Source organism: Thermobia domestica, chromosome 4 (genome assembly GCF_964235325.1).
Source record: "Thermobia domestica chromosome 4, izTheDome1.hap1.1, whole genome shotgun sequence".
Classification (NCBI taxonomy): Eukaryota; Metazoa; Arthropoda; class Insecta; order Zygentoma; family Lepismatidae; genus Thermobia; species Thermobia domestica.
The window spans coordinates 255,578,896-255,594,832 of record NC_137457.1 but is presented as its reverse complement, the minus strand read 5'-3'; the positions used below and the strand labels follow the sequence as shown (position 1 = coordinate 255,594,832).

General features: G+C 36.4%; 2 protein-coding genes across 7 annotated transcripts in view; one reads left to right on the top strand and one right to left on the bottom strand.

Moving 5' to 3' along the window:
* LOC145683996 (tumor protein D54) overlaps positions 1 to 8,961 on the top strand; it is a 209,389-nt gene extending 200,428 nt beyond the window's left edge. For all 6 annotated transcript variants that reach the window (XM_081755773.1, XM_081755770.1, XM_081755771.1 and 3 more), the window contains one exon: positions 8,001 to 8,961. In XM_081755773.1, the coding sequence (XP_081611899.1) occupies positions 8,001 to 8,135 (135 nt within the window). In that variant the 3' untranslated portion in view covers positions 8,136 to 8,961. The remainder of the gene's footprint in view (positions 1 to 8,000) is intronic.
* The window catches only part of LOC145683997 (uncharacterized), a 108,095-nt gene that overhangs the window by 8,214 nt on the left and 83,944 nt on the right, over positions 1 to 15,937 (bottom strand). The window lies entirely within an intron of this gene.

The following is a 15,937-nucleotide window of genomic DNA, read 5'->3' as shown; positions in this document are numbered from 1 at the left end:
TCACCTCGCGCAAACTTATGCAGTGAACCTATTCAGTTAAGATGCTTGTGGCTTCTGCTAAATCGCACACACACTCCTTTGTCAGCTAAAATCAGATTATGGTTTTTGTTGGTGATTTCGGGTGTCACGGCTGATTTCGGGGCTCCAGGAAGAGATGCATCTTCAATGCTTTATCTACCACGATGCAGTGCTTATTTTGCCCAAAGTTGAACTGTTTCATAGAAAGGACAAGAGTCACCTAATGTAAGCAAAGTCCACTCATAAATTTCCGTCGCTGTTCCCCCCCCCCCCAAAAAAAAAAGGGAATTGAATCCATATACAGGTGACATTAACACCATCTATTAGTATGACAACCAAATTACTTATCAAGCCACCCTCGTATATAGCTGATACATTTACTGTGTACTTCGTACATTTAACCACACGAGCTGTGAGTAATTTTCATTTGTGTAATTTTTTGTGATGAACACGTCTCATGTACTGACAATAATGTTCCACTAATGTCCGTTACTTAGAGGTTTCGCTGTATTACAATTGGTGTACGTTCTATTCTTGATGGAAGTAGAGAATTTTCGTTGTTTACTAATGTTAAAATTGTTCGAATAATTTTTCTACTGTAATTCGAATATTGGAATATTAGTTTTCAGTATTTAGACAATTTAATTCAGTAATTTATTTCAATCATGAATTACTCGAATTTTAACAATAGTGTTCACACGCATTGTCAGACAATTTTAAAATTGCTTGGATAAGATATAGCGAACTCTGGCCCTAATGATATAGTTAATTACAATGAGAGCTTATGTGTAGATCACGTATCGGTTGGCTTTAATTACAAATTCTACATTTAGTTATTGTAAGTTATAGTTAAGTTACCAGGTTTGTTAGTTAAGTTACAAAATAATTTCTTGCGAGATATCTTGACTATGTGCATTTTAGTCAGTACATGTGTATTTTTATGTGTGTATTTTAGTTACTTGAAGTAAACAGTGTTTGATTCAGTTTTAGATGAAAGCAATTCTTGTTGATGTGAAGAAAACAAGAGATCTACTGTATTAATATATGACAAGCGTGGATTTTGAAAATGAACTTTGTAAACAACCTAAGTGAAGAAATATTCCGTGACAACTCCTTATGTTGTGTTTGGTAAAAATGACAGTAAAAATTAAATATTACTGTTGTGGACTGAATTTGATTTAAACGACATCGGAAGTTCACTGTTCATCTCAGCGACCCCGAAAACTATGGATTCGGCACTAATATCTGTCAGTTTCGGTCATTTTTATATATCTCCCCCTCTCTCTCCTCGATAAGTCACACCGTCGGAGTGAAATGATTATATAGATAGATATAAAATATAATATAGGGTAAACGGTAACCACGGGGTCAAACTTGGACGGGTGATAGTACATCTAAAGGGAAGCAAAAAAGTACTAGTGAACATGAGGAAAATTCCGTCCTGTTTAGGAGTGACAGTGTGTCGAAAGCGTGGGAACATGAACTTCAGAGGCCAACAGCTTAAAAACAATACATCGTAGAGAGTGCGGTTAAAAACGTAACTGAGAAAGTCGTACCTACTCTTTTGAAAAATTCATGTTTGAAAACGCAGCTACGTATGCGCACGATATTAACAACGTGTGACACTTCTTTCCTTTACAGCATGTCCGGGAATCCCTCCGTTCCTTTGGGGAATCCCGTGCGCACGCATAGCTGCGTTTTCAAACATGTATTTGTCAGTAGAGTAGGTACGACTTTCTAAGTGACGTTTTTAACCGCACTCTTTACCATGTATTGTTTTTAAGCTGTTGGGCTCTGAAGTTCATATTCTCGCGCTTTCGACACTGTCACTCCTAAACGGGACGGAAGTTCCTCCATGTTCACTAGTACTTTTTTGCTTTTTTTTAGATGTACTATCACCCGTCCAAGTTTGACCCCGTGGTTACCGTTCACCCTATATATATATATATATATATATATATATATATACACATCCCTCCTCCCCTACATTATACCGTCAAAGTGAAATGATAAAAACACCCCCAGACTCGAAACTCCTCTATGTTGAAAATTTGATCGAGATCGGTTGGGTGGTTCAAGCTCTGCGAAGTCACATAAATACATATTTTAAGCCAATTCTGAAACTAGACAATCTATTAAGAAACACGATTGAAGAAAGTAATTATAATCGCGTAATCCGAGTTCTCAAATGAAATTTTAGACATGTTTTTTGTGGGATTTTTATAAGTGTTTTACCTGAAAAAAAAATAGAGTGGGGAAAATTCCAACAACTGTAGGCAAAACTCCTATTTCTTAGTGTTAAGAGATATGATAAAACGGAAACAATAAAGTTCATTTGCGCTTTAATTTCAGAACAACCATCTTACCTATTTGCCTCTATATTGCATGTACCATTGATTGAATGCCGAATATTGCCTTGTTTTTTGCGTTATGTTCGAAATCAGGATACGTAATATCTTGCTTTAATAAAGGATTTTATCTGATCCAAGAAATTTAAAATTAGGGAAAAGTCCTAAAAAGTGAATCTTCGAATGTTGTAGAATAATGGTACAAAGGGAAACTAGTGTATTTACTAGAGATGCGAAAACGCCGGCTTTTTTTGAATTGATGTTTTTTTTTTTAACATAAAAAGCCGACTTTTTGGGGGGGAAAAAACGAGAATTTGGGAAATTTTGGCTTTTTTCATTTTCTTGATTTTTCTATCTAAATAGCTTTCTTATAGTATATTCTATAGTTAGATAAGAATTCCACGACCTAAATGCCATATTTCGCTCTAAAATTCACCATCAAGATGGATGGAGCACATGTTTTACGAATGAAAGCTAACATGAAGAATATAGTATTTGAGGGCAATTTTAGAGGCTATTTAACTTTAACTTTTGAGTTATCGACATTTTTTTCTTCTCGGGATCATTTCAGTGTGTCATCTGTGTTTCATTTCTAAGAGCTTAGTACTCTAGTTTCTAGCGCAAAAGTTAAACTTACGTTTTTCTATATATCCGTCAAAGCGTACGTTTTTCAATATATCCGTCTAACCGTACTTCCACATTTCTGTTATACTGTAGCTGTGCAACGATTTAGCAATAATTTTCCGGATACAACCTTGAATACTAATTTATACAAACAATCAGTAGCGGATTTAGAAACGTACTATGGGACGGGTTTCTCTGATTATTTCGTTTTCTAAAATGTCCTAATATTATTTGGGAGGAGCTTGAATTGAAGTTTATGAGTACAGGCATAACTAATACTGTATTTCGTTTCGTTTATATATTTAGAAATAATCTTCCGGATACAACCTTGAAGATCATTTTATACTGAGAATCAGTGGCGGATTTAGAAAAGTATTTTGGGAGTTTTTTTTTTTCTTACTAATGTTTAGTTTTTCTAAACATTCGTAATTTTTATTTGACGGGAGCTTAAAGTTTATAAGTAAAGGCATAACTAATAGATATTTCGTTTGTTTTAGACATTCCGTAATTTTGGGGAACAGGCTTCAGTCCGAAAGACCCTCCCCCTAACCTTCGCAAAACCATCACTGCTGATAATTAGTAATAATAACGATTTAAAAACAATAAGAAATGAAGTCGGCCAACTTACAGTACACGCACTATTTCTACTTCATAGATGGAATGAAGAAAAGTTTTGTCAGAATGGTCGAATGCTGAGTTGAATCCCGGACTTCCCGATAGAAGCGCAAAAGCTCCAGTCAGTCATGTTTGTTGTGCATTTGTATTTATCTTAAATATATTCCGTAGGGTTATTTTTTTGTGGTAGTGGTGGGGTGGGGAGAGTTCCATAATGGTAGGATGTGAGCCAAGAACATGGTAACTAACAAATTTTCAATTGCTGAGTTATGCATCACCAGATAGACAGCAACGCATACCGCTTCGTTTAATCCTTCATGTATAGTCTTATGTGAAAAATCAGCTTTCTGACTTTCAAAATGGATTGTGCAGCAGAAAATTTCTAATTTCTTAAAATAGTAAAATTGTGGGTTACCATGTTTTTACCTCACACCCTTCATATGTTGAATCCCTCTTGTTAAAAATACAGAAAACTTGAGGACTGAGTAAACCGTGATGGTGCTTATATAAAACTGTAGAATTTCAAGAATATACAAAACCAAAAGCTCTAGATGTGCAGCTTTTAAGTGTATCATATAAATCTAAGTATTTTTCTTATGTTTTATTTTAATTTTATTTCGTTCCAAAAAGAGGGTATGGAATATTTTGAAGTAAAAATACTACATAGAATTTTGCTACTTATTTGAGTATTTTTTTAAAGAAGTATTCACGTTTAGGGTTGGCTGGTTTACACCAGCTTTTTTTTTTTTTTTTTTTAAATAAACAACTGGTTTAAACCAAAAAAAAAAATAAATAAATAAATAAAAGAACGAAAAATGCGAACCGTGTGAACTTCATGGTGACGTTTCCACACACAAAACCATCTGCATTAGATTTATTTCCTTTTCACCTTTTAATCAAGGTGTCCCATGTTCAATTCTCGGTCGAACCACAACCCTTCTTTCATGCGTAAACAAAGTAGCAGTTCGGATGTTACTTTAAGCGAAAGTCTTCTCCTTGATAACCTCGGTATTACGTAAGGATGTTAAGCCTGAACATACGAAACGCAACTAAATTGTATATTTCTGCATGCCTGAATGCCTGTTGTTTTATAAAGAAGCCAAGGTTGCTTAAATATATTGATATAAATTGGCAAAATTTTTCGATTGCCTACGTAGCTTTCAACATTAGCTTGGATTGTACTTTCAATGATATGTACACTCATGTCCAAAATGATTGTCGCATATCTATAACTGTCTTCTTGTAAGAATATAATTTGATAATGATTTTGCAGGGTACTTTTAATACTGATACTATGTGTATAATCGGGAAATGTATATTTGTGGTAAATTTCATAGGAAAATAATTATAAATATGAAAATTAGAATGAGTAAAACAAAATATTGCTAAATAGATAAGAAAGTTTTATTTTCGTTTTATTGTTCTTATTTGCTGCTCTTTTGAGATGAAATTTGCCACATGTGGTGACTTTGCCGATTGTACACATACTAAAATTATAAGAAATACCTGGCGAATTCGTTATCAAATTATATTCCTAGAACAGCATATTTATAGACATGCGACAATAATTTTGGACATGATTGTACGTACTAAATTTGTAATTTAATACCTCAGTTTTAGCGTACTGATTATGATACGTTGACCTTTAAATTTTACATGCAAAGCAATAACAGGATTTTTCCGTTATTATTTTACATTTAGAGTAATGACGAGATTTTCCCGATGGCTAGGGCGGGAGTTTCTCAATTTAAGAAATTTACTGACCGGACTTCTTTAAGCTTATGTGACCTCTTCCAGCATAACTCCGTTGTTGCATAATAACACCAAGGCAAAACAAACTTATTTCTGTCAATATGTAATATAAATACATAAAGCAAAATATCTAAACCCAAAAAATCTGGTTTAAACCAAAAAAAAAAAAAAAAAAACTAGTTTAAACTCCCCCCAAAAAAACGTGTTTTTGGTATTTTCAAAAACAACCATGGTTCTTGCCAACCCTGCTTACTTTTATATGTAGGAGGTTTAAAAAAGTCTTATTATATACATTGGTTAATCCTTTGGAATTCATAATGTAAATATGCTGAAAAGTAAAATTGTTTGAAAAATCTTTACGAAATTCATGGTTTATTTTCGAGGTTTTATATTATTATCGGCATCAACCACTAATTAAATGACTTTTTGTGTTATAGAGAAGCGAAACAAAATCTGGTCTATCAATTTAAAGCAGAATTTTCAAAAAAGCCCAAAATTTCCCAAGCAAAAATGCGAAGCAGAAAAAACAGTTTTTTTTCAAACAAGCCGGTTTTTTCCGAGCCCTTGCATCTCGAGTACTTACCCTAAATGGGGAATTTTCCATTCACTGTTGGTTCTTACGTAACCCGTTCGTTTTGTCATCATAGTTACCTGTTTTAATACTATCTATTAGTTACTTATGTTCTGTTTTCCCGCTTATCACTTTTCTAAACACCGTGCTCGTGGGTTTTCTCGGGGTTCTCCCGTTTCCTCCCACTTTCTTCATTCCACCATTTCACTCATTTCTCATTATCACCGTCTCCTTTAGCCTAACCGGCATAACCGTGGGACGTTAAACTCAAAGATTTCATTTCATTTATCACTTTTCTATCACGTTCTTCAGAATACTGTTTCTTCTTAAGCAATCAGCAAATTATTTTATTTTCCTCATTTTAATTCTCTCTCAGATATTACTATTTTCTTGCTTACTTTTCGTATTTCTTCCTCATTGCTTTTCTGTAGAGCATAAAGTTTTTTTTTTTTTTTTTCATTCTTTTCGACACCCAGATTTCGAATGCACCTAGGCTTTTTAAGTAAGTACTGCAAGGATAAAAGGATGGTTCTGAATTTGATATTACAAGTCGTTAGTTATGAATCATATTAATGAAACGACGTGTAATGTGTTTATAAAAGACTCGTAACAACTGACACCCAATTCGTGTGTTTCTTCCTCTGGTGCAAAGTGTTTTTGGTTCCATCTGGATATCTGGATATGAAATATCGTGGTGGATAACATCGTGTATGTCAGTTTCTCAGGTTCGTCACTTTTTTTTCGCAATATTCACCATTATGACTGAATAAAACTTAACCGCGGTGACAAAGTAATAGTCGGTTGTCAGATAAATAATTTTAATTTACAAACAAAAGGGTGTACTCGAATTTCAAAGAAATCAGTACAATTTTGGGTTTTAACTTGTTTATTTCATTATTTTAATTTCAAGGATCATTTCAGTGGCTTTCCTACCAGCAACATAAGAGGCATATTTAACGAACACTTGTAAGAATATATAAAAAATAAAAAATATTTAGTTTGCAATAATTTCACATTAAAATCGTTGCATTTTCTTATAACGCTGTTTACAGTAAGGTTAGATAAGCAGTTCTACTATTAAAGGAATTCTATAAACATGAGTTATAATCCAAAAACAAATGTGAGATGTTTGATATAGTTAAAAATAGTCCTAATGAGATTTTCTAAAACTAATATATATATATATATATGAACTGGGGCAGTTCTTACCGCTTCTCCATATCGCATTCATGCAAGTTAATGCATATTCATATTCATTAAATACTAAATTTATCGTGCTTTTGCCTAGCCTTTAAAAGAAACAAGTGTATAATAATAAAATTCCGTTCTCCCGTTATTTATGTATTTAAGTTGATTTCGGTAGACTATTTTTTCTCAAAGTCAATATTTAGTTTAATCACTTAATCGCACCCGAAAACTGTAATCTACACTTTTGCATGCGGTATGGAAATCTCGAGATCCCCCTTACCCATATAAATGATTTGTCTCATTTTAATAAGTCTTCTCGGGCTGTCGGCCAGGTGAAGATATTGATATCTGACGTTTCGAATGCAGATATCGCATTCATCTTCAAGGATTGTAATGAAGATGATGATACAATTCCTGATGATACATTGGTATAATATATCTTCACCTGGCTGATAGCCCGAGAATCATTATTAAAATCACGTCGTCAGGAACAATTCAAGTCTTTCTTCAATTTGTCTCATATAACGCGGCCGGTATGTAATGTGTCCATATCAAGCAGTCAGTAGATGAACGAAAAGGGAAAGAATAAAATTGCAAAGCTTTTCATACACCTTACTCCACTTGTTTATGGTATTCGCCTATAATCTCTGAACTCAAGCATAATTATAAGTGGCCTATAATAACTAACGAAAGAAATATACTTTTTAGTGATAGAAGAACGTTTCCAGTCAGTTTAGTTGTTTCGAACATTATCTGAACAAATAAACTCACGAACTTACTTTATAATATTAGTAAAGATAATTTTGCAAGTATAGATTCTGTGCATACAATATAAAGCATGTATTATTTTGTAATAATGTCTGTTTTGTGATGCTTTGTTTCAGACCAAAGTTGTGGCATCTCGTTCCAATTCCACACAGAGCTTTGATGAGGCGCTGCGAGAAACTGAAGTGAAAAAGACATCCAATGGAACACCACCCACTACTCCAACTATCCCAGAGGAAAAACCAATTTCATAAGACAACACTAATCGTCCTTCAAGAAGAGTTCACCCTTGTCCAGGAAAAAAAAAAAATGTTTACTTTCCAGGGTGGGGGTTTGCTTTATCATCACAGCTTTGTATTAATTTTCAGGTTTTTGCCTTAACACTCGAAAGGAAAATATAAATAAATAAATAAATAAACAAAATAGTCAATTCACTGTGATGTTCACTTCCAAGTATCCGATATGTACTGTCTTCTTTCTTTTTTCTGGTAACATCAACGTAAGAAGATAAAATCATACAATGTAACAGTTTCACTGTTGATGTATACACTGTAATTATGTCACTTTGTAAATAATAAATAAATGTGGTGCAATACGTGTCTGTACTTTCTTCGGTGGTTGGATCAGCAAAAGAAGAATGTCTCTCTTTCAAATCTTATTTCAAAGACGAAACCAAGTGATAATCAATAAATGATTAATTTAAAACATCTAACTTAATAAATGACATCTGAAGGGTTTTTTCGCCCGTCTACTCGAAGTCCTGCCTGTCGTGTACTCTTCAATTATGCCGTCTCAAATCCTACCAGTAATTTGTTGTTCTCGTACGAGAGGCAAATTATTGAATCACACATTTTTTAGTAACTTTATTGTCAATTATTAGGTTTTGTAGAAAGACTGGATGAAAATAATATATATATATTATTGTAATAATAATAATTATTATTATTGTATATGAATATTTGTTGTATGTAGAGAGATTGGAAATCTTATTGCAGTGGTCACGCTTTAGTGTTTGAAATTACTGTATTTTACATATTAAATGTATTCTTTTGAATAAAAATAATATTAATTTGGTGTAAATTGTGTGCTTGTTATTATTAAAACCTCTTAGTTATTGTTAATGATAAAGGATAAATTATTCTCTCGTCATAAGAGTAAATTCAACTCTTATTCGAAAGTGTCAAAGAAAATAAGGAAAGCGTTAGTAAAGTGAATCTTCCATTAGGGTTTCACAAGTTTTTGTGTTTCTATTTGTTGCTATTTACGAATTTTGCATATTGTTCCATTACGCTATTTCGCAGCAATTATAATCTACATGTTTTGTCTAACGTTGAAACGTGATCAGTTTGAGATGAGATTTTGATAAATTACTGAGGTTAATGTTCTTTCCACATTAATACAGTTCTGTACCTTGTTCCATCGATTAGATCTTACGTTACAAACAAAAGAGAAAGTATGAAATATTAAGGCAGTGATCAGTTTGACAGTCGCTAGTAAATTCGATATTTGATAGCTATACGTTAATGTCTAACGTAGCTTGAAATAGAGGAAATAGATTGATCTAGTGTGTCTTAAAGAAGAATAAACTCTCGGAGGAAGAATTGCTCCTCCGATAGACACATTCTTTGGGTGCATGATTTATGTATGGAAAATACTGAAATATGTATTAGTTGGGAAAGCGCAGCTTATGTAAGTGTAATTATTAAAAATGCCTTGTATTTTACGAACAATCCACTGTTTTCATTTCTTTCTTTCTTTTTATTATAGAATTTATCCTTTGTGTGTTTACATTCCTGAACTAATTCGCTATTGAACTTCCTATCATACGACCTTTTAACTTTATTTTATTACGTCTGTTACTGACTTTTCCCTAATAGAAGTTTCATAAACAAGTCTCGTTCGCGGTGCTCTTCGGCTTTTCATGCCCTAATGCATTTGCGATGCTCTGAATTATGTAAAAGTTAAGAATCAGTGACAACACCAGAGGGGAAATATGAGGACAAGCGTCCGCCTCCAGTGAAACGTCAGACACTGCAGACATATTGTAATATAGTTAATCGTCGTCATATGTATTCTGCCATTATTGGGAGATCTTTTGCCACAATTGAGAAGCTTCCATCCTCCACGATCTTACGCTAACCTCTTCGCTCGTACGGTTTTCCAGGTTTGATATCGTCCATTAATTGTAGTCTCCTTCACTCCCTCTCTCTTTCTTGCCACCATACCCTCTAGCACGTCCCTTATGATATAGTTCCTTTTTATTCGTTATCCTAACCACCCTCTCCTTCCTCTTCTTAATATCGAAAAAAGTTTTCCCCGCCACCACTATTTCTAACACCCTCTTTCGTTTTCTGCTCGACCCAACTGATTCACCTTATTCTCCACAGGGGGCGCGGTGGCTCAGGGGTAGAGCGTTCACCTCCGGTGCTTGGGGTCCCTGGTTAGATACCAGCTCGCGCCGTGTGGACTTTGTGGTGGACAAACACCGTGCTCGTGGGTTTTCTCGCGGTTCTCCAGTTTCCTCCCACTTTCTTCATTCCACCATTTCACTCATCTCTCATCAGAGTCTCGTTTAGGCTAACCGGCATAGCCGTGGGACGTAAAACTTAGGCCACTCTCCTATTTAATGTATTTCATTGCACAGTCTGAACATTTTTTTTTCTTTCCCTTGTTTACTGTATTCTTAATGAATTCGTTTGGTCTGTTGTCTATCCTGGTTGCCTTTCCATTCATAATCTCGGATATACTTTTTCAAACTCGTCCCAAAGAATATTAAACCCTTTATCATCCTCGCCTACTTAATTTTCTTCTTCAGCATCTAGGCCATAGTCTTATTTCTACTCTCATATAACTCCTCAACATATTTCAATTTTCCTAAGACTTCACTTCTCTTGCTGATTACCTTCCCACTCCTTATTTTCTACTGCCATCGTAATGCCTCCTTGTTTCCTCCGAAGATACATAGATTTGGCATCGTTGTACATTTCCTCATATTTCCCAACTCTTTCTAATTCTTCTTTGTTCTCTCATTTTCTTTTGTAAAACTCTTCCGTTGCTATGTCTGTTTCCCTTCGCAACTCGTTGTTCCTGTACAAGTTCCTGTACATCTTTCTCCCCTCTTCTGAATCTTGTTTCCACGTCTTCGTTTCCTTCATTTTCTGCAACACTTGTTCTGTAACCCATGGTTCCTTTAGCCGTTTTGTGTTCACTGTAACCTACTTCTTCTGAAACCTGCTGTATGCGAAGTTTAATATGCTCCCATTGTCTGTTACTACCCACCTATCATTTCTTCACTTGAGTAATTTTCTACGAATTTCTCAAGATGATGATTTCTTAGTTCCTTGTTTTTCAACTTTTCAATATTCAACAGCTTGTTGCCTACTTCTCTTTTGTCTGCATGTTTAGTTGAATATCCACTTCGGCCAGCACGAGGTTATGAACAGAGAACATGTCAGCCCTGGGAAGGTGGTTGTGTCTTTTATTGCCTTCCTTGAATAAGTCAAATGTTGTTCTTCATTTGTCGACAACTCAAATCAAGATTCATGCATATCAAATCTTTTAATCTGATTCAATGAATGTTTGATCATTAATTTAGTGTTTATTTTCATAAAGCTCTGAAGTAACTCGAGTAATTACTAATGAACTCACTTATAAATAAACGAAGCTACTGAAATTGAGGTACTCGAATTTAAAAGGGAATACATTGTTCGCCATTAAAATTGTAATACTAGTCATGAGATCGATCCGTCAGTAAACATGAGAGGAATGTAACATGATTAGCAATTCTTCACGTGCGTCGGCCAAGACCGTTACTATCTATCGCGGAAGTGCTAATAGTGACAATTGTGAAGAGGGAGTGTATTTGCTTGACTTGGTGTGTCCTGGTGGTTGAATTATGTTCTTTGTAACTAATTTTCTTCATCGGATGCGATTGACAGACTGAAAGTCAACTGAACGAAGCGAACGAAAATAAACTATAATATATATATATATATAATATGTGTGTGTGTGTGTGTGTGTGAAGCCGCTTGTAGTCAATTTTCTCACATCGTTAGCTACGAATCTCACATATTAAGTGCATGATGTGTATCAGACATAGTCCATATCTGGTCTATTCTTATATATTGAGTTACGTTTACTTAGGCCCTAGTGTTGCTGAATGGGTCAATCATGACGTACTTAAGCCAGTACATCTAGCAGTAATTTGTTTGTCGGTTTCAAAGAAATGAGCTGTTGCATAAGTGCATATTGATTTTAAGATGGTTATTTTAGCAGACCTTAATGGAAAAGATAAGTTTCTCAAGTTCTGAATCAAAAACTTTTAAAATAGATCAAAGGCAAATAAACGTATTGCATGGAAAATAAGTATGAATTAAACCGGTCTATGCTTTCTTCACTTGGCTGATCAAAATAATTAGTGGAATAAGCCAGAAACACAAAACCGACCGAGGGACATCAAACTTTCCGTTGTATTTGGTAGCAGGTTGTTGCCTTAATCACTGCAATGCACTTGTGCTGGGGGATTCGCAGAACGATTGAAGATGTGGTGCGTCATGCGACGGAAGGCACAACTTACAATAAGACGTGAAATCATCAGGCCGCTTGGGAAGCGTAGTGTCACTTTGACGGACGATGAGTGGAGGTGGACTGCTGCGATGTAGTGTTGAATAGGAACAATGGCAGCACAATAATATAGTGGAATCTGTGATACGGAAAGCAATAGCGAGGAGGAAGCCAGCCAGACATAACGTATGGTAGCTTGGGCTTCCGAAGTCTCTCACAGTATCATTCAAGACTATGGACACTTTCAACAGACGGGAATGATATGTCAGAGACCAGGAGAATGTTGGATACAGAGAACGTTAGCAAGAGAAGACTGTTACTTGGTGTTATTGTCTCGGAGAAACAAGGCAAAGTGCAACTGACTTGTAACGTAGGCTTGTACTGGCAACAGGACTCGGGATGTCGAGCCCAACCGTGCGCAATGGGCTGTGAAAATGAGACCTTTATGTGCGAATGCCAATGATGTGTCCCTTTGACCATCTTACAGCGTAAGACCCGCAGAAACTAGGCTGTTGAATATCGTGAATGGGGAGTGTGTTAAGGGGAGAATTATTCTGTTGTCGGACAGTTACGTTTCAGCTTACAGTCAGACAATCGACGCATTCTCTTCTAAAGGGAATGTGAATCTCGTAAGTAACCATCTCATGTACAGGAGGTACCACAGTATGGAGACGGTGAAAAAATGGTGTGGGTAGGAATCAGTACTGGACGACGCACAACCCTGTAGATAATTAGGAAGGAAGTTCAGCGGAACAGAGATAAGATCCTCAGGCCTCACTTTGTTCCTGTGGCTGATAATTGTTCCATTTTTAAGGAAGATAATGACACACCTTACCAAGCACGTGTGGCAGATATACTGCTGGCATAGAATATCAAACGTATGGTTAGGCCAGCTTTCTCTGTTATTCTAAATCCTACTGAGCACTTGGCGAACGCACTGGCAGGCATATCGCTGCTAGGCTGCAACTCTGCAACAGGTGCAAATTGTCCTGCTGGAGGGGTGGGAAAACTTCCCACACAATAGCATCGACAGTCTGGTTCAATCCATGCCAAATAGAAATGTAGCAGTTGAGGAAATACGAGGTGCGATACACACACACAAAGGATTCTAGCTGCATTACTGAAAATAATTAACATAATGGGTATTGTTTTTGTAATGATAAACTACCATACCTCCCCTACCCAGTACAGTGAACTGGACTCACCTGGCCCAGCCATTCGCGAGATAAGCGACAAAGATTAAACACGTGTGTGAGTGCGTTGGCGGAAAATGGACGTAAAAGTAGTAAAACAAAGGACGAACATCAAGTTTCTTGTGAAATTTCGAAAATCTGCCACTGAAACATTTCAAATGTTAAAGAAAATTTATGGTGAAGCCTGCATGTCAAGGACGCAAGTGTTTGAGTGGCACAAAAGTTTTCTGGAGGGTAGGGAGAGCTTATGATGATCAACGAACAGGCCGCCCGCGTTCTTCTGTAACTGAAATAAATATCAAAAATGTTCGTCGTGTTGTGAGAAATGGCCACAGATAGAATGCTAAAGCAATTTCTGAGACTGTGAACTTGGACAGAGAGTCAGTGAGACTCATCTTAACGGAAGAATTTCAAATGCAAAAAACTTGAGCAATACACCGCTCACAGAATCTGTATAGTACCTGCACAGTAATTTTTGGAAATGAAATGAAATCTGTGAGTTTTACGTCCCACGTTTATGCCGGTTAGGCTAAAGGAGACGGTGATGATGAGTAATGAATGAAATGGTGGAATGAAGAAAGTAGGAGGAAACGGGAGAACCCCGAGAAAACCCACGCACACGGTGTTTGTCCACCACAAAGTTCACTTGGCGGGGGCTGGGATCGAACCCGGGACCCCAAGTAGTAATTTTTGGCTCGAAAAAATATTGCAGTGTTAGAACATACGCCGTACTCACCTAATTCGGCTCCTTGAGATTTCTTTTGTTCCTGAAAAAGATCTGAACTGATAGGAACACATTTTACCTCTGTTAATGAGGTTTCAAAAAATTGAAAATGTACTAAAGAATGTTCCAGGGATGTTATATACAATGGCAGTAGCGAGTGAAGTGTGTTAAAGCAGAGGGAGAATATACCCTCCATTCCAAAAGAAACCGAACGTTTTAAAAAAACAAAAAAGCAATGTACATTTTGGAACAAATCATTTTTATTAATCAATGTGTCGATACACATTGATACACATATTTGCACGCTCCAACAAGTTGTCAAACGACTTCTCCATGTCCTTTATTGGAATGGTCTTTAGGACGGCGGTCGTCGCCTTCTCAATGGCATCAATCGATGCGTGCCACTTTCCTTTCATCGCCAAATGCAGTTTCGGGAACAGATAGAAATCGCACGGAGCGAGATCTGGTGAATAGGGCGGATGATGCAACCGAATAATGTGATTTTTGACCAAAAATTCAGTTACAAGTCGCGAACGATGTGATGGTGCATTATCGTCCAAAAGAGTCCAACTGCCGATTTCGCGATATTCGGGCCGAATACGACGAATTCTTGCCAGCAAACGCTTCATGACGCCCAAGTAAAACTCTCCAGTGACTGTCTGGCCGGGCTGAACAAATTCTTTGTGGATAATTCCTTTTGAATCGTAAAAGCAAATCAGCATCACCTTAACTTTTGACTTCACCAAGCGACTTTTTTTGGGTGTTCCTTCATCCGGCGCTCTCCATTCAGCACTTTGCCGCTTTGTTTCGGGCTCATATTCAAAACACCACGTCTCGTCACCAGTTACAATCGATTTCAAGAAGTTTCGATTCTGCCGAGCACTTTTAACGATGTCTTTGCAATGCGCAATTCGATCAACTTTTTGGTCTTCGGTGAGTTTGTGTGGTACAAACAGCGAATTAACCTTCTTAAGGCCCAAAACTTCGGTCAAAATGCGGTATGCGGTTGTTTGAGGAATGCCTAATTCCATTTCAATAACTTTCACCGACGATTTTTTGTTATGTTTGATGAATTCACGCACTTTTTCGATGTTTTCTTCCGATAATCCGGTTCTGGGACGGCCTGATCTTTCGTCATCATCCAGCGTCTCTCTACCCGATTTGAATCGCCTGAACCACTCGTAAACTTGCGTACGGGATAGACACTCATCACCATATGCATTTTGTAGCATTTGGTGCGTTTCACTAAAAGTTTTACCCAGTTTAACACAAAACTCAATTGCAGCTCGTTGTTTGAAACTCATTTTCCGACCGATGTACACAACACACTGACAGTTGAAACGCAATAACTTTGTTGCCGTGCATCCAAATGTCATGACATTTATACCAGTTGTCAATGAGGGACTACGCCATCTACCGGTAAAATATTACAACAGATGGCACTAGTGGTACTATTTGTTTTCAAAAGTTCGGTTTCTTTTGGAATGGAGGGTATGCTTTGAAGGCGACACCATCGACAGGAACCAATAATGTAAGTACTCTTTTTTTTGTGTGTGTGTGTGTGTCGCACGTATCT